General features: G+C 44.5%; 1 protein-coding gene across 1 annotated transcript in view; it reads left to right on the forward strand.

Annotated features, from left to right (window-relative positions):
* The first annotated feature begins 4,627 nt into the window (after positions 1-4,627).
* The window catches only part of FCGBP (Fc gamma binding protein), a 43,867-nt gene continuing 29,469 nt past the window's right edge, over positions 4,628-19,025 (forward strand). Inside the window, exons 1-6 of the mRNA XM_060257640.1 lie at positions 4,628-4,706; positions 7,929-9,155; positions 10,495-10,844; positions 11,725-12,298; positions 13,875-14,476; positions 16,927-17,494. Coding sequence (XP_060113623.1) covers positions 4,628-4,706; positions 7,929-9,155; positions 10,495-10,844; positions 11,725-12,298; positions 13,875-14,476; positions 16,927-17,494 — 3,400 coding nt within the window. The remainder of the gene's footprint in view (positions 4,707-7,928; positions 9,156-10,494; positions 10,845-11,724; positions 12,299-13,874; positions 14,477-16,926; positions 17,495-19,025) is intronic.

Consider the following 19,025-nt stretch of genomic DNA (forward strand, 5'->3'; position numbering starts at 1 on the left):
GGGAGAGGTCCATCAGTGGCTATTAGCCATAGCGTATTGTTGGAACTCTCTGTCTGGGGCGGTGATGCTCTGTGTTCTTGGTGTTTGGGAGAGGCAACAGTGGGAGGGCTTCTAGTGTCCTGGCCCCACTGATGGACCTCCTGATGGCACCTTTTTTTTTTGGCCACTGTGTGACACAGAGTGTTGGACTGGATGGGCCATTGGCCTGATCCAACATGGCTTCTCTTATTAAGTAGGGCTTCCAACCTCCAGGTGGAGGCTGGAGATCTCCTGAGATTACAACGAATTTCCAGGTGACAGATATCAGTTCTCTTGGAGAAAATGGCTGCTTTGGAAGGTGGACTCTATGGCATTATGCCCCATTGAAGGCCCTCCTCTCCTCAGACCCTGCCCTCCTCAGGGTCCACCCCCAAAAAATCTCCAGATATTTCTTAACCTGAAACTGGCAACCCTAGCAATCTGGGAAGTCTAAAAATAAAAGCATTCTAACTTGTCAATCATCATCCACAGCTATAAAAGAAAGCTTAAAAACCTCCCCACCTCAGAAGCGGGATCTGATTCTTTCCTCCCCAGCCTGTAGTGAAGCCCACCTTATATGGGATGTGTCAGCCCTGCCCCTCACTCAAACTACCCAATCATGCCTGTTTGTGTGTGTGTGTGTATGTGTGTGTGTGGGGGTTCTCCCCTCTCCCCTCATGGTTGGCTGCCCTCTCTTCCACTCTTGGGATGATGATAAGGGATGGTAAGGTTTGGTGAAAGGAGAATATAATGTCAGAGTCCACTGTTGAGTATAATCCCATAGAGTCCACTCTCCAAAACAGCTGGCTGCTGCAGGATCTCAAGTGAACCAACCTCCTAGTTAGTCCCACCTACCCTCACCTGCCCCCTCAGGGAGGTCACTGCCAGTCCTAGATTGATGATATCCTAGGTTGATGATGTCCTAGGCTGATGATGTCAACATGCCCCAGGCATTGGGTTGTCAACTCTGAGATGACAATTTGGGGGCAGCTTTTGCTTTTTGCTGGGAATAGATAGCTCGAATATTCTTAAGGGAATCAATTCCACAGTTCATAAACTCTGATTGTCGCAGCATAAACTGCCAATTAAGATTATCAAAGGCCTTCTTGTGAATATCCGCCTGGTCAAAGTCTTTCGTCAAACCTGTTTACAGCCAACACATATCGATTCTAGACCAGGACTGATGTCTGTGGGAAAAATAAGTATAATCTCTTGATGAAGGAAATCTTGTTCTCCAAGCATCCACAAGATTTAACTTATCTGCTAATTTCAGGAAGTAGATAGGTAGCATCATTCCTTTAGATTTTGTTTGAGGAGAGGCCTTCCTGTCAAGATTTTTATTAAAAATAGCATTAAGGTAACCTACTACACAGTACTCATCATAGTTCAAATCCAGTATCTTCTGATAGAGATTCTGATAGAAATTTTCTTGACGGTCATTAGGGGCATATATATTGGCCAATAAGATCTTTTTCCCTTCTAAATATAACCCCAAAAATAACATTCGGCTATCCTCTGATGCAAATAAAACTTGTAGATTAAATTTGTCTTTGATATAACAGACCACACCTCTTTTTTTTTGTTTGTTTAGGCTCTGAGGCAAAAAAAGCCATTCTCAATTCTTTATTATGTGTGTCTCTTGTAGACAAATTACATCTGATTTGAATTTAGATAGATACGTGAAGGTTTTTCTTCTTTTAGTCGGAGAGTTGAGACCATTTACATTGAAAGTATCTTGATTTGTTGTTTGGCCATTATGATGACTTCTTATTACTAGCTTTGATTTCCCTAAGCTTTTGGGCTCTTGTTTTTACAGCCGGTTTGCTCCTGATCCAGCTCCTTCTCTGGTTCTGATTGGCTGTTGACTTCCTTCTCATCATGTTCTCCTCCTTTCACTTTATTTTTCTTCTCTTTGCCAGAGTATTTCTCTAAAAAATGTTCTGCTTTATGAATTGAAGTGATTCTGTGTCTATCAAAGATTTCAGGTTTTCACGGCTGGTAACATCATTAGGGTTTGTAGAATCTTTCGGGCTCAAGTGCCGTGTTCTACTGGAGAAAGTTTTTCTTCCAGACGTTTCGTTCTCAGCTGCGGAGAACATCCTCAGTGGCGTTGCAGCCGGAGCAGGCGCTCAGACCTTCTTGGCTGCTGTGCATTGAGTGATTGCTGTGCTCAATGCACAGCAGCCAAGAAGGTCAGAGCGCTTGCTCCGGCTGCAACGCCACTGAGGATGTTCTCCGCAGCTGAGAACGAAACGTCTGGAAGAAAAACTTTCTCCAGTAGAACACGGTACTTGAGCCCAAAAGATTCTACAAACCCTAATGATTCTGTGTCTTTTCCCTTCATATGTAAAGATCAGGCCTTCTGGGGTAAGCCAGGTGTAAGGTATTTCATTTTCTCTTAGGAAGGAACTTAGTTCTTGATATTCTCTTCTCTTTTGTCTCATTGGCCAAGGAACTTTTCAGCACTCATATCCACACCTTTTATCAATATTGGAATGTCTTTACTCTGTTTAAGAACCAGGTCCCTAACTTTACACCTAGCAAACCTGACATGCACCTCCCTGGGAAGTGCCCTTTTTCGAACAAATGCAGAAGAAACCCGAGAAGTATAATCTATTTCATATCTCATATCCAAGTGTTCATCTTGCAACATTTCAGATAAGGCCTCTGACATTGTTTTGACAATATCTTCTGATTTATCTTCTGGAATGTTCTGAAATCTCAACATATATGCTGCCCTCTCCATTTCCAGTTGAAAGGTTCTAGATTCTATCATATTTTGTTTTTTCTCTAGTTGTTCAACTTTGAAATATGTCTTCACCACCTTTGTATCTAGAGCCTTCATCAACTTATTGGTTTCAGTTGTTTGGTTTTTGCATTCCTTTACATCTCCTTGAACTTGTTGCATTTGTTCACCTAAAGTTACTACTTTGGCAGATAAGTCAGACATGGCCTTTGTCAATGTCAATTGTAGATCTTTAATTTCTTCCAGTAAATTGGGAGTGACCAGTTTTGCAGGGCCAGTCTGGGTGCTTGGAGATGGTATATTAGCTTTTTTGATCATTGTGGCAAAGACTGGTAATTCAATATACACAAGAGAAGGCTTAGTAAGGCAGTCTGGGCTTTAAAAGCTGCACAATACCTTATGTTTGTGATGATTTCCCCCCTCCTTTAACTGAGAGGGATTCTCTCAATACAGAAGGAATGTTTACCTTTAACCAAAGTTTGTTATGGAACACAGTGTACTGTGACAGCCCACAATATCTGTTATAAGCAGATGAGGTACTAAATTCAACAATATTTTCCCAGTGATGAGATACACACCAGTAAGCCACCAACCCAAACAACCCAACCACATATATAGCTGGTGTTAAGATACACAAATCTTATTGAAACATACAGTTCTTGTTATGTAGCCAGAGAAAAAATGCTAGACAAAATAAAGTCCTTTATATCAGCTGCACAGAAAGACAGAAGAGAAACCAGTCTCACCCACAGGATCCGCCTTCCCAACAAGTTCAGCTCCAATTGTAAAGAGAGTGTTTACAAGAATCCAAAGAGTGATAGCATTTGTATCAAAATGTCAAACTGCAAAAAATTCAAATTGCATTAACCAAACGGTATCCACGTTTGTAGGAGCTGCTCCTGGAACCCAGAGGCCCTGTAACTTTTATCTTAAATCCACATTTTTATAATCCAGAATCCTTGGAAAGAAAACTGAATGAAACTGTAATCCATAGCAAGGAAGGCAGCTCTTCTCAGATTGTAACAGTGTAGCTGTTGAAAATTGACACCACCAGACAAAAAATGCAGAAATACCAATCTTTGGCAGGAGAAGAGCCGGGCATGCCCTAAAAACTCTTCTCTCACCCCTTCTCTAATAAATCAGAAATCAATAACTTCCTAACAAAAGCACACACATCCAACATGGGGGGACTTCTTCAATTTACATAAAAATATCACCGGAGATGTTTAAAAGCCGAGAGGAGCGGGGTAAGGGGGGGTAGCCCCTCCCTCTTCCCCCTTTTCTGCAACCGTCTCAGTTTCTCCCCCTTAACAAAACTTATCCTCCTTGAGTTATAAATCCATAAGCAAAGCAAAACAGAAGTTAAAAAGTTCAGTTCTTGTAGAGGCAAGAAATTAGGCTGCAAAGATGCAGATAAACAGAGAAGTATAAGTTTGAAAACAGTCCGGAAGTCACCTCTTGTCCAAGATGGTGATCCAGGCGATCTTGGTGAAGGAGCTTCGTGGTGACTGGATACCTGTGAACCAAACCACCGCTCAGACCACTGTCTTCTGTCAAGCCACCTGCTGGGGGGGGGGGCTTTACCAAGGCTTTCCCTTCAGTTCCCCGGGTGGGGGGCTGTCCAATCACCTGATTCAGGACTGTTCGCTGGAGAGCTCCCCACGAACGTGTCCTGCAGTGAGGCGCCAATTCCTGTCTCTCCTAATGGATTCTATTGAGATTCAGAAAGGTACAAGATAAGGCAGTCCTTTATGCCCCTTACTATTTATTCTTGCGCTGGAAACACTGAACAATCATATCAGAGAAGACTCTAATATTAAGGAACTTTCGTCTAGAGGTGAACATTTTAAATTTGCTGATGATATGGTCTTTGTCTTAGAACAACTGGCTGACTCCATTAAACATCTGGGGTTGAATCTTAAGCAATTTGGAGAAGTGGCAGGTATGAAGATTAATTACCAGAAAACAAACTTTCTATCAAAAATATGACTATTGATCAAATTAAGAGCTTTCAACAGGAATCAGAATTTGCATATGAGAAGAAAGTCAAATATTTGGGTATTCAACTTACTAATAAAGTAGATACCTTATATAAAGAGAACTATGAAAAACTAATTAAAGAAATAAAAAAAAGATTTGGAAACATGGAAAGACTTGAGTATTTCGTTGATGGGAAGAATAACAACAATTAAAATGAACATACTGCCAAGGATGCTTTTTCTTTTCCAAACTATTCCTATAGTGTTACCGAAGGTGTTCTTTCAAGAGCTAAATAAACTAACGGACTTCCGGAGTTGGAAGATGGCGAATTGACCCACTTCTTTTAGGAGGAGCGGACCGGAGCCTTTGTTTTGGGCATAAAAGGCGATCCTAACGCCTGCTGCCTACATTTTCCAGAAAGGGAACCGTCTAAGACGTACTTGAAGAATTTTGAGAGGATTTACTTTGGCTGGTGAGGAGTCCCAGTGGGGTTCCTTTCCGGCTTTGAAGAGTCCCCTATGAAGAATTGCATTCCATCATCTACAAAGGGTCTCCGGGGTCATTAAATTGGCTTAAATTCTAATAAAGAGAATTTATTCAATGCTTCTTCAAATGAAGCTACAATATGAAGAAGTGAAAGATACCATGATAAAGTGGGCTCAAAATCTGGGCCATAATATTGAAATAGGGGTGTGGGAAACATTGTGGAAATCACATATAAAACTTACCAGAGTTAATACCTTTAAAGAAAATATTTATAAAATGTTTTATAGATGGTATATAACACCTGATAAACTGTCTAAAATGTATTCTACTGTATCCAACAAGCGTTGGAAATGTATTTCCCATGTTGGCATGTTCTATCATGTGTGGTGGACATGTAGGGGTGATGAAAAAGTACTGGATTACAGTACATGATATGTTACAAAAAATATTGAAAATTCATATACACTTTAAACCGGAACTTTTCTTATTGAGTATTCTACCGATGGACCTTTTGAGGCAGGACAAACATTTGATGATACATATTATTACTGCAGCAAGACTTTTGACAGCACAAACCTGGAAACATCATGAAACTTTGAAGAAGCAGGACTTGATTCATAAAATATCAGAGACAGCTGAAACAGATGCCCTTGCACTTCGTCTTAAGGGCAGACTAATACGAGATGAAGAGAACCCTTGGAAACCCATTTATGAATGGTTGAAGACACAAATTTGACTCTTATATGACACGCAGTTCCTCAATTTGGACACTTTAGTGCTCATATTAGCAAACTATTAGGTATAATACAAAGATTGTAACTTTTATAGACTAGGAGAAACATTTGTAAATGAATATTACAGAGTTTATATCGAAATAACATTATTTCCCTTTCCCCTTTCTGTATTTCTTTGTTCTATTTCTTAAAACTCTAATAAAATATATATAAGCAAGACAATTTGGGGGCAGAGTCTGGGAATGGTAAGGTTTGGTGAAAGGAGTCCACCCTCCAAAACAGCCATTTTCTCCAGGAGAACTGATCTCTGTAGTCTGGAGTTGTAATTCAAGGAGATCTCCAGCCCTAGGGTTGCCAAGTCTGAAGGACAAGTTGGTGGGGTACTTACCAGGACACTCCAGGAGAGGGGAGAGAAGAAGCACAATGTGCCTACATCACCTCCAGGTGAGTAGGCACACCTGGGACATCAGGGGTGATATGCCTACATCACCCAAGAGTGATATAGGCCCATCAGGAATGTTGGGAGGGGCTCCAAACCAGGGGATCCCTGCCCTTAATCATGGACTGGCAACCCTAATCCATCGATAGACTGGCAGCCATACCTAGGTCACTGATACTACCTCCTCCCAGCTGGGGTCCTGAAACCACTGGAGGACCTCAGTGGAAGACCTAACTTGACCTCATTGTCTCTTCTTCCTACAGGCAGGGTTCTTGGGGCTGCTGTGATAAAACTGGGGCAGAGCTGCTCAGGATGCCCCCACTCCCTTCTTTTCTTGGCAAGGCCACTGGGGTCATGGGGGCAGGTGGTGTAGCAAGCCAGGGGCTGGGGCTGCCACCAGACATCTGCAATGCTGCTGGGATGGATGTTGGGAGTTAGATTCGGTTGTCCTTCCATGTAGCAACCTTCTTCATAAACAGCATCACAAAAATGATATTTATGTCTCTCAGAGGGGCACCTCCCCTAGCCTGGATGGCTCAGGCTACTCTGATCTCATCTTGACCTCAGAAGCTAAGCAGGACCAATCCTGGTCAGCATTTGGGTGGAAGACCACCAAGGAAGCCCAGGGTCACAACCAATACTCCCTCTAAGCTGTGGAGACTTGTGAGCAAAAATGTTACTTCATGTGCTACTAGCATTAAAGTTGTGAGCTGCTGCATAAATTAGTTTGCTCGGGGGCCATCCTTCCTGAGGTAAGACAAAAATGTGTGAGCAGGAGGTTGAAAAACAGTGAGCTAGCTCACACTAACTCAGCTTAGTGTCGAACTCATTTGTTATGAGGGTCGGATCTTCACCTTGTTGGGCCAGACCATGTGTGTCATAAAATGCAATGCCAGGTAGGGGAGATAAAAACTTTATAAAGAACACAGACAAACACACACACACACACTCAGCCTAATCCACCTCATTGGCTTGTTGAGCCTCAGCCAACAGAAGGAAGAGAGGCTTGACTCAGTAGCTCTGCTGTGCAATTGAGAGAGCCAGGCAAAACTAGCTCTCCTTCCTCCACTTCCTCCCCAAGGGAGGAGCTTTGCTCTGTAGCTCCTGGCAAAGCAAGTTGTGATGCAGAAGGATGTATGACTACAGAGTACCCATCAATGGGAGTATGATGTGCTGAGACGGCTGCAAGGTAGACTCTAACAAAAGAGTGGTTGAGGCCAGAGTCTATGAGTGATAGTAGAAAGTCAAAAAGGGAGAAGGAAGCAGATAACAGTGAATTGCTCATGGGCCTGATAGGAGCCATCTGGGGGCCTGATTCGGCCCCTGGGCTGCATGTTTGACACCCCTGGCTTAGAGGGAACACTAGTCACAACTAAGGCAGGAAACAGTAAGCCGCCTTTGGATGTCTCTTGCTTTGAAAACCCTACAGGGTTGCCATATGTCAGCTGTACTTTGGTGGTGGGGGGGAGGGAATTGGAGCACCTCTCTCACAGTGTTAATTTTTCCTCGCTTCAATTCCTTCTAGGCCTCCATGCTGTAGCTCCTGTTGGCCAGGAGTTCATCACAACCTTCATGCAAAACTATTTGATGAACAGCCCTGGGGCTCAGTTCCAACTCTTCATCTCTGGCCATGCACCCTCCACCAGAGTCACCGTCTCAGTCTACAAATCTCAATTCCAGAGTAATTTCGTCCTCGCTCAGGGTCAGACACAAGTCGTGAATATCCCAGCTTATGCAGAGATGTCCGGCACTGCTAAATTCTGCAACACTGTCTTGGTGCGAGCTGATCAAGATGTTTCGGTGCTGGCCCTCAGCTCCAAGGAGAACTCTGCAGACACAAACGTGGTCTATCCTGTAAAGAGTCTTGGCACAGAATACTACATCCTCACGCCTGTTGGAGATGGAGACAGATTTTATAAGGAATTCTCTATCATCGCATGGCGTGATCCCGTTAAAGTGGAGATCTCTCTCAAGGGAAGTGTGAGATTCCAGGAGCGCATCTACAAAGCTGGGGCGAAACTGAGTGTCTCCCTTTTACCCTATGAAGCTGTCCAGTTCCAAAGCCGCCAAGACCTCTCCGGAACACGTATCAGGTCGCCACAACCAGTGGCAGTGCTGAGCGGCCACAGCTGTGCACATAAGAACACCAAGTGCAACTATGTCGTCGAACAGCTACTGCCTGTGACCAGCTGGGGCCGGGACTTCTTCGTTCCCCCACTCTCCTTCCAGATAAACTATGACATTGCCTATATTGTTGCCTCAGAGACCACTCTCATCACCTTCTTCTCTGGTGGGGCCCACAAGAACCAGCTCCTCACGGCCGGGACAGTTTTCCAGCTGGACGTCACACAGGCAGGTCCCCTCTACATCTCAGCCAGTGCAGGAATCCAAGTTTTCTTCTTCTGTACTGGTGGTTTTTACAATGGGATAGCTTTTGACCCATTCTTCCTCAGTATCCCAGATATATCCAGTTATTGCACCTCCTACTCCCTCGGGAGTCAGAAGGGCTTTGAGAATTATGTCCACATCATTGCCAAGAAGACGGCTGCTGCTGGAATCACCATGGGTGGACGACTGCTGGGTGGCGTTTCTTGGGAACAAATTCCAGGATCGGAATACGTGTGGGGCGAATACAAACTGGGGAATGGAGCAAACCAGTATATCATGGGCCACCCGGACACCCCCTTTGGCCTGCTGAGTTTTGGCATAGCCAATAGGAATGGCTATGGGGCAGTTGCCCTCTGTCAAGGTGGTGAGTAATGATTGGGGGCAAGGATAATGGAGCCGAATTTATTTGGGTTGGTATAACAGTGGTTATTTGCATATTAGGCCACACCCCTCTGGAGCTCACAGTAGACCCTGCAAGAGAAGCCCTGTAAGCTCTTGGAGGATTGGCTACATCAGGGGTGTGTGGCCTAATATGCAAGGGAGTTCCTGCTACAAAAAAAAACCCCTGGTTGTGAGGATAAAAACTGGAGCAGAGAATCTGATTCCTGTTAGCTGCTTTGGGAGCAGGAAAGAAAGTGGAACAAAAATATGACTTGACAAATAGTCAACTACATTAACAGTGTCCTACTCTACCCCAAACTTGAGATTCTCCCCTCCCTTCCTTTTACTCCAGATGAGTTTGGGACGGTCTCCATATGTCTATTGGTTTTCTGTTCTCCTTTGGACTCAATGCAAGTGATTACTTAGGACAATGGAAGGATTTGGACCCAACCTCATTAGACTACGTCCCCAATTATTCCATCATGACCTTGTTGACTGACACAGAATACCCTTTTGAAGTTTCCAAGTGATGTACCAATTCAGGATTTCCTAGTGGCTGCCCCTCAACTTTAGAATTCTCTTTTTCTGGAGACTCATCAAGGACTGAGTATCTTTTGGAAGTTGCTTTTTTTGGAGGGTCGCCAGGAAAAGAGAGAAAAAGCATGATATGAGGATGATATAATTATTGTAATCACAGTTTTGCCCTGACCTGATAGCTTAGGCTAGCCAGATCTTGTCAGATATCAGTAGCTAAGCAGGGGTGAGCCCTGGTTAGTACTTGAATGGGAGACCACCAGGGGAGTCCAGGGTTGCTATGCAGAGACAGGCAATGGCAAACCACCTCTCAATTTCTCTTGCCTTGAAATCCCTATAGAATCACCAAAAGTCGACTGCAACTTGGCAACATTTTCCACCCCCCGTTGCAGTTTTATGATTTCTTGTCATCATGCCTTTTCTTCAAAAGAAGCAAGCAGCAAGAGATTCTCTCTGTCCCACCGTACCATCTGTTACGTTTATCCCCTCTTTGGCCATCCATTCCATCTTTTTTCTATAGATTTCCACCTCAGTACCTGCCCCATTCAGTTCCATTCTATTCCACAAACCAGGGCTTTTTTTGTAGCAGGAACTTCTTTGCATATTAGGCCACACACCCCTGATGTAGCCAATCCTCCAAGAGCTCATAGGGCTCTTATTACAGAGCCTACTGTAAGCTCATGGAGGATTGGCTATATCAGGGGTGTGTGGTCTAATATGCAAGAGAGTTCCTGCTATAAAAAAGAAAGTCCTTTCCACTAACCCATTTCTTTGCCTTTTCTTGCCAGCCTCTCAACTTCCTCCCAAACCCTCCTGCAGTTCCATGCAATGCCGGAAGAAGGAAGCCTGCCAGATCATCAATGACCGCCCAGTTTGTGTTGCCCAATCCAGCGCCATATGCTGGGCCATGGGCGACCCTCATTACCGTACTTTTGACAAGCGGAACTACAACTTCATGGGCACCTGTACCTACACCATGGCCAAGACCTGTGGATCGGACACAACCCTCCCAACTTTTCACGTCATGGTTAAAAATGAGAACCGGGGCAGCCAAACAGTATCCTATGTTGGATCACTGATGGTCCAGGTTTACGGGCATCATATAACTGTGGCCAGAAATGAACATGGCCTAGTCAGGGTAAGGATCACATTCTAATGTCATGAATATATAGGCCAATTTCTGATCAAGGCCTAAACAGAGATTTAAGGCTTCTTCTCATATTTTAAGATCTGAGAGTAACATTGCTTTTGGACCCTCAATTTTCCATGTGTGGCCATTATGAGTGAATAGCCCCATAAGCAGGGTTCCCAGAACTGTTTCAGAAGTGCTGGAAGGTTTTGGGGGTTTTGCCTGGGAAGGGCAGAGTTTATGAAGGAGGTAAGTCACTTCTAGGTGATGTTCTATATTGTCTCCCCTAGTCTCTATGGTCTTTACCATAAACTAGGGAAAATTCCTACAGTGTCACTACGTGGAGGACATTTTTTCTTTTATTCCTTAAATCCTCTGAGGTGGTAAATTGGGGCTGGAGTGAATAATTTGTCACCCAGGATGGGTAAATGGGAGGCCTATTTGTAAGAGCTCTTGTATAATGCTCCACCAACTGATTTCCCCTAACAGTCCCACGAGCCTGTGATTAAAAAAACTTCCTGTAAATATCTATTACATATAAACATCGATTGTAATTAAAATATATATTTAGTATTAACAGAGCAACTGGATTTTCTTTGCATTTTTTTCCTCTAATGACTAACATGGCCACACTTTAATAATTGTTGTAGTATGCTACAGAGAATCTGGGCCTTGAATTAAGACTGGGCCTTGAATTCCCTGATCTGCATTTTGAAGTAGTCTAGTTTTAGGGTGGGGCCTAGTGATCTTGTAGGGTGGCGGCCTTAATAGTCACAAAGTAGGGAGTTGGAGCCCTTTTTAGGTCACACCAACTCCATGATTTAATGAACTTGCTTTTGTCATTGTGACATCTTTAATGTACCTCTAATTTTCATGTTTATTACTTCAGGTGAACAACCAGCGTTCCCGGCTGCCCATCTCCCTCCATGATGGGAAACTGAATCTCTACCAGAGTGGGAGTTTGGTCATTATTGAGACTAACTTCTCACTAAAGGTCTCCTATGACTGGAACAGTTACCTGGTAGTGAAGCTCTCCAGCAGCTTCTCTGAGAATGTGTGTGGCCTGTGTGGTAACTACAACGGAGACCCTGCTGATGACTTTAAAACTATAAGTGGGTCCTTGGCCCCCAGCCCTGTGGAGTTTGGGCAAAGCTGGAAGGTGGAAGATGGTGACCCGCTATGCTGGGATGACTGCCATGGAGAATGCAAGAAGGTGACTCTGGAGGTGCTAATCAAATATAAAGTTGAGCTCTTCTGTGGCTGGATCAGCAAAAAACAGGGTGGTCCATTCAGCCAGTGTCACTCTGTCATTGATCCAGAGATCTTCGTAGACAACTGTGCCTATGACCTCTATATCTACAATAGCTATAGAGAGGCTTTGTGTCGAGCGCTGAAGAACTATGCAGATGCCTGCCAGAGAGAAGGTGTCATCTTATCTGATTGGAGGACCCTCACTGGCTGCGGTGAGTAGAATTAATTGCTCAGGGGTGGGGGTGGAATTCTAGCAGGAGCTCCTTTGCATATTAGGCCACATACCCCTGATGCAGCCAATCCTCCAAGAGCTTACAAAAAAGAGCCTTGTAAGCTCTTGGAGGATTGGCTACATCAGGGGTGTGTGGCCTAATATGCAAATTCCACCCCGCTCTGACCAGGATGGCCCAGGCTAGCCTGATCTCGTCAGATCTTGGAAGCTAAACAGGGTCAACCTTGGTTAGTACTTGGATGGAAGACCACCAGGGAAGCCTAGGGTTGCTATGCAGAGGCAGCCAATGGCCAAACACTTCTGCACGTCTCTTGCCTTGAAAACCTACAGGGGTCGCTATAGAACAGGTGCAGCCTGATAGTCCTTTCCATATAATTACAATGGATATTGCACACTGTCATGCTGTGAAACTTTTCAGTTGAGTAGGATTAAGAAAACAAATAAGCTAGACAAGGTGAATGGCTTTTTAATTCAGGCAGACAGTTTGACAGCACAAGATTTCCCCCTAGTCAGCTTGCTGGTTTTTATCTTTGACTTTGCAATGACGGGTACCTCCTAATCTCTGCAACAGGAATGACATCTGCGAAGATGTGCTTCCTCTTGTGTTTCCTGTCCCATCATCACTGCTTGAAGCAACTTGTGGAAGCAGGAGTGGAAGCACATCCTGGCCAAGGGGTATTCTTATCTAGCCATAGAGGAACCTCCACATTCAGAGCCATTGTAATTACGAATCCCAGAGCCAGGAGGCAACATCAGGGGAAGGCTTCATTCTCTATGCTAGGGGTGTCGAACTCGTTTGTTATGAGGTTCAAATCTGACATAAATGAGACCTTGTCGGGTCGAGCATGTCGGGACGGGCCACATGTGTACCATTTTAAGATTAGGTAGCAGGGGTATAAGCTTTATAAAGGACACAAACACACTTATATGGGGTTTTTTTTAAACTTAAAACATGATTAAAACATTTGCACTCATTGGTCTTAAAGGTGCTTTCTTTGTATTTCTCCCATGGGATCCAGGGAACAGGGCAAAGGAAGCTCTGGCTCTTTCCCTCCCTCCCCAGGGGACCAGGAAGGGGTGGAGCCTCAGCCAATAGAAGGAAGAGAGGCTTGGCTCAATAGCTCTGCTGTATGATTGAGAGAGCCTGGCAAAGTAAGCTCTGCCTCTTCCCCTTCCTCTCCAAGGGAGGAGCCTCAGCTAATGGAGAAAACAGAGGTTTTGCTCTGTAGCTCCTGTATGATTGAACAAGCCTTGCAAAGCAAGCTGTGATGCAGAAGAGAGAGAGGGAGAAGGAGGCAGATGAAAGCCAGTTGCTTGGGGGCCTGATAGAAGCCCTACGAAGACCTGATTCGGCCCCTGGGCCACATGTTTGACACCCCTGCTCTATGCCCTCTTGTTGACCCTCCAGAGGAACTGGTTGGCCACCATGTGGGATAGGATTCTGGGCTAGATGGACCTTTAGTCTGATGCAGCAGGGCTCTTCTTATGTTCTTAAGAGGGTGCAGCAAGAAAGACACCAATGTCCCCATGCTTGTCTTTTTTTTAACTTTTCACAGCTCTGTCCTGTCCTGAGAACAGTCACTACAAGCTCTGTGGCTCAGCGTGTCCCGCCACCTGCAACGACCAAGCAGCTCCCAGCAAATGTTCCTCGTTGCCTTGCGTGGAGACCTGCCAGTGCAATGAAGGCTTTGTGTTGGATGCTGGGAAATGCATCCCCCAGTCTGCCTGTGGGTGTGTTTTTGAAGGGAAACTCTTTGCCCCCAAGGAGGAGTTCTGGGGAGATAGCACCTGCACAAAGCGCTGCATCTGTGACCCACAAACCAAGCAAGTGACCTGCCAGACAGCGAGTTGCAAGAGCGGGGAACAGTGCAAGGTTGAGAACGGTATCCAGAACTGCTACCCAACTGGCTACAGCACATGTGCTGCCATTGGCTACTCCCATTATCACACCTTTGATGGCCAGAGTTTTAACTTCCAGGGCACCTGTCTCTACCAGTTTGCTGGACTGAGCACGAAGAGCCAAGAGTTGGTAGATTTCCAGGTCCTGGTCCAGAACTCACGCCAAGGTGGCTGGTCCCTCTCCCTCAACAAGCTGGTCAAGGTTCAAGTCTATGGGATGGAGCTTACCCTCAGCTGGGCTTATCGGGGAAGAATCATGGTGAGTCTGAGCCCGCCAACCTGCATGTACACTTTTTCAACAACGTCTAGTTGAGGGAGACTGGTACATGGTAGCATCTGCCTAGACTGCAGAATGTCTTTGGCTGGATTTTTTCCCCCCGTTTAAAGGGGATCAGCTTCTCAGATGCTCACCCACAGTGCCCTTTTTTTGTAGGAGGAACTCCTTTGCATATGAGGCCACACACCCCTGATGTAGCCAATCCTCCAAGAGCTTACAGGGCTCTTCTTGCAGGGTCTGCTGTAAGCTCCAGGAGGATTGGCTACGTCAGGGGTGTGTGGCCTCATATGCAAAGGAGTTCCTCCTACAAAAAAAGCCCTGAATGTGGGAAGAGTGATAAGCCATAAAAAGCTGGTTAATATGGCACCCTAAACAGATACTCAAGGGCTATTTTGAGAAGAAGGAAGTACTGCCATGTCTGTTGCCATGCCTTCACCACCATCGCTTGCCAGTAAGTACAGGGGGCACAGTTTTCACTTCCTCCACATTCTCTTCTGCTCCAGCATTTCAGTTAGAGTTTCTGGGAATTACCATGAAACAGGATCTAACATGGGGGGCAAATACTTTAGCTCTAGAGAAAAAGGCCCAGCAACGACTATACTACTTAAGCCTCTTAAGATCACTACAACTGTCAGGGAGTCTGCTGGTTGCCTTTTATCGTAGTTCCATTGAGAGCATTTTATCTTATTGCCTCTGCGTGTGGTTTGGGAGCTGCACGGAAGCAGAGAGAAGGGTGCTCCAAAGAGTGACGAGAAGAGCACAAAAGATTTGTGGATGTTCTCTTCCCTCATTGGTGGATCTGTATAATATGGGATGTAAAAGGAAGATACAAATGATCCTAAGGGACCCTTCACATCTGGGCCATTTGCTATTTGAGATCTTACCGTCAGGTAGACGATATAGAGTGTTGAAGGCTAGGACAAACAGATTTAAGGACAGTTTCTATCCAAGTGCTGTGGTTAGGTTAAATGCAGGGTTATGAAGGATTATCTGTTTTAGATGTATTTAAATGGTTGAAATGGTTTTAATGGTTTTATGAATGTTTATCTGTTTTAGATATATTTAAATGGTTTTAATGGTTTTAATGGTTTTAGATGTATTTTAAATGGTTTATGAATATGTGTGTTTGATGTGTTGGTATGTTTGTGGAAGAGCACCTCATTTCGTTGCTCTTTTTGTTGAGAACAATGACAATAAATTTATCTATCTATCATCTATCTATCTATCTATCTATCTATCTATCTATCTATCTATCTATCTATCTATCTATCTATCTATCTATCTATCTATCTATCTATCTATCTATCTATCTATCTAGAGAGCATGACAAATGGCTGAGTACCTGGAAGGGTTTCTTCCCATTGTTTTTCAAATCTCCCGTCTGAATGCTACAATACACAAACCCCCAGGGGTGGCCAAACTTGCTTAACACAAGAGCCACATAGAATAAACATCAGATGTTTGAGAGCCGCAAGGCATGAATGTCAGATGTTGGCAAGAAGGAAGGAAGGAAGATTGGAGAAAGGAGAAGTGGAAAGAAAGCAACTTTAACTTTAAATGCCAGCTGGCTTGGCTTGGAGAAGTGATTTAAAGAGACAAATGCCTTCTCCAAGCCAGTCGATGGGGTAGTGGGGGCTTCGAGAGCCGCACAATATGTGGGAAAGAGCCACATGTGGCTCCCGAGCTGCAGTTTGGCCACCCCTGGCCTAGATAATCCCCAGGAGTTTAATCTTGGCTGGCTTCTTTGTGTATTTCCTCACACATCCCAATATAATGAAGTTTGAGTCTTAAGACCAACAAAGTTTAATTCTGGGTATAAACTTTTGAGTGCATGTACACTTCTTCAGATACATTGAAACTTCAGCCATTACATAACAGTGTATGTGTGTGGAGAGGGGGGGGGTTCATTGCCAGGAAGGGCAAATTAGCTTCAGGATGCAGAAGTAGCTGAGTGATAAGTATAGCTAAGATTGGCTTAAAACAGCTGGTGAGACCGGTGAACAGCAGCAAATTAGCATACAGATGATAAAAGTGTTAAACAGATGTGAGATGTTTTCACTGATGGCCAATGACCATCCCATTCAGTGTAAGGTGGATAACATCAGACCAATGCTGTGGGTATGATTTTTTTGTATATAGGACAGATGAAACTGCCTTTTGGATCAGACCATTTCATCAAAGTTTGAGTCCAGTGGTACCTTTAAGACCAACAAACTTTAATTCTGGGTATAAGTGAGAACCAAGTGATTTAGCATATGCTGTGAGATAAGAATCTGATATCTCTGTTAAGCTCTGGGGGTTCCATTATCCTGAGTATTGTGCAGCTTGTACTCAAATCTAGCTCAGTTTTAATCTGTTGGTACACCCAGATTTGGGGCAAAAGGTTCCTCACTCCTTCCTTCATTCCTTCTACTTTCTCTCTCTGCTTCTAGGTAAATGGCTTGCTGACCCATCTACCCTACAGGCAGGGCTTGGAGCAGATACATGCCTACAGAAAGGGCTGGGATATGGTGGTCCAAACAAATTTTGGTCTCAAAGTCACTTTCGACTGGCAAAGCCGTCTCACAGTCACCGTACCCAGGATCTACGCAGGTGCTCTTAGCGGTCTCTGTGGCAACTTCAATGGAGACAAACAAGATGACTTGACCTCAAGAGACAGTGGGAGAGCTTCCTCTTCAACAGCCTTGGGTCAGCACTGGAGGGTAGCAGAATCCTGGGGATGCAGTGAAGTAAGTCTCAAGGTGTGCCCAGACTTGAAAGCCATTGCTCAGAGCCAGAGAGGCATCAGCACGCAATGTGGGCTCCTTGTGGACAAGAGCGGCCCATTTAGGGAGTGCCATGGCAAAATTGACCCTGAGATGTTTTTCCTTGACTGTGTCTATGACTTCTGCATGTTCAAAGGTCAACAGGCTGTGCTGGGCCATGTCATCGCTGCTTACGCCGTGGCCTGTCAAACCATCCGGGTCACCATCTATATCTGGAGAATCCACATCTTCTGGAGTGAGTATGAGTTCGTTATGCTTGTGGGTGAAGTGCAACATTGAGCTTTTGAAGGAGTTTGGAAGTAGGTTTCATTGTTCTGGTACTAGAAGTGTTCTTATGGGCTACACTGACTGGAAGCCCGCTCTCCTGGTATCAAAGTTGGAAGGTCTAGCTTGTTACCTGAGACCCTTTAAAGTGGAGCTGCTGGGGACTGAACCTAGGACCTTCTGCATTCAAAGCATGTGCTCCACTACTAAGCCATGGGCTGTCTGTGCTTGTAATGTGTCAGCTCATCTTATTTTCCTGGCAGTCCATTCCACAATATGGGGGAAAAAGGAAGCCGAAGAGGAATATGAAGGTTGGGATTGCATTACATCAACAAACACATTAGTATCTTGAACATGCTCTGTAGAGTTCAAGGTGTTTTATGTGGATGCATCTCATTTTTATGTATTCCTTACACCAATCCTATGAGTTAGGTTAGCCTGAGAGATGAGGAGCTTTCTCAAGCTTACCCTATGAGCATCAGCAGGGACTTGAAGCCATATTACTAGTCTGAAAACAGAGGAAAAGGAAACTTGCGTGCAGAAGGGAGTCTTTCCATGTGCTTACCACACATGGTTTACTGTTCCAGGATGCATGCCATTAGAGAACATGCATAAAGCTTCCTTAGACTGAATCATATTCTTGGCCCATCAGTGTTGTCTACTGAGACTGGCAGCAGCTCTTCAGGGTCTCAAGTAGAAGTCTTTCACATCACCTACTTATTCCCTGGTAATTTAACTGGAGGTTCCAGGGGATGAACTAGAGACCTCCTGCATGCCAATCAGATGCTCTACCACTGAGCCACAGTCCTTCCCAAATTACCATTCTAGGCAGGGTGCTTTTTTGTAGCAGGAACTCATTTGCATATTAGGCCACACACCCCTGATGTAGCCAATCCTCTTGGAGCTTACAGTAAGCCCTGTATTAAGAGCCCTGTAAGCTCTTGGGGGATTGCCTACAAGAGGGGTGTGTGGCCTAATATGCAAAGGAGTTCCTGCTACAAAAAAAGTCTCTGATTCTAGGTCCTTTTAACAGTGTGTGTAAATAAGAAATGACATTTGTAAGTACATTCAAATTGCATTCAAAAATTATGGATACTACAATATACAAAATATAGCAAGCATCCTACTTTTTCCCCATGTTCAACTTATTTTAGAAGCGGGTGGGTATGATTAGGGATGGGCATGAACGAACTCACAAACAAAAGTTGGTGAAAAATTTTGGCTGGTTTGTGGTTCACAAAATAAAGTTCGTGGCAGGTCAATCAGGATGAACTTTCCACAAACTTTCAATCTGCTCATGGAGGTTCAAGCTGGTTCATTAATCAAAATGTTTACAAAACTTCAAAGCAACATAACTTGGAGGTCATGTAGAAGAGCATCAAGGGGAGGTCCCCTGTGACTTTGATATTTCTAGGAACTGGTCTACACACTCCTGAATCTCCTGAACCTGCGCCTGTCAAAATGGCCACCTGTTGTTTAAGTTCAGAAGTGTTTAAAATGGA

This window comes from Heteronotia binoei, chromosome 17 (assembly GCF_032191835.1).
Source record: "Heteronotia binoei isolate CCM8104 ecotype False Entrance Well chromosome 17, APGP_CSIRO_Hbin_v1, whole genome shotgun sequence".
Lineage (NCBI taxonomy): Eukaryota > Metazoa > Chordata > Lepidosauria > Squamata > Gekkonidae > Heteronotia > Heteronotia binoei.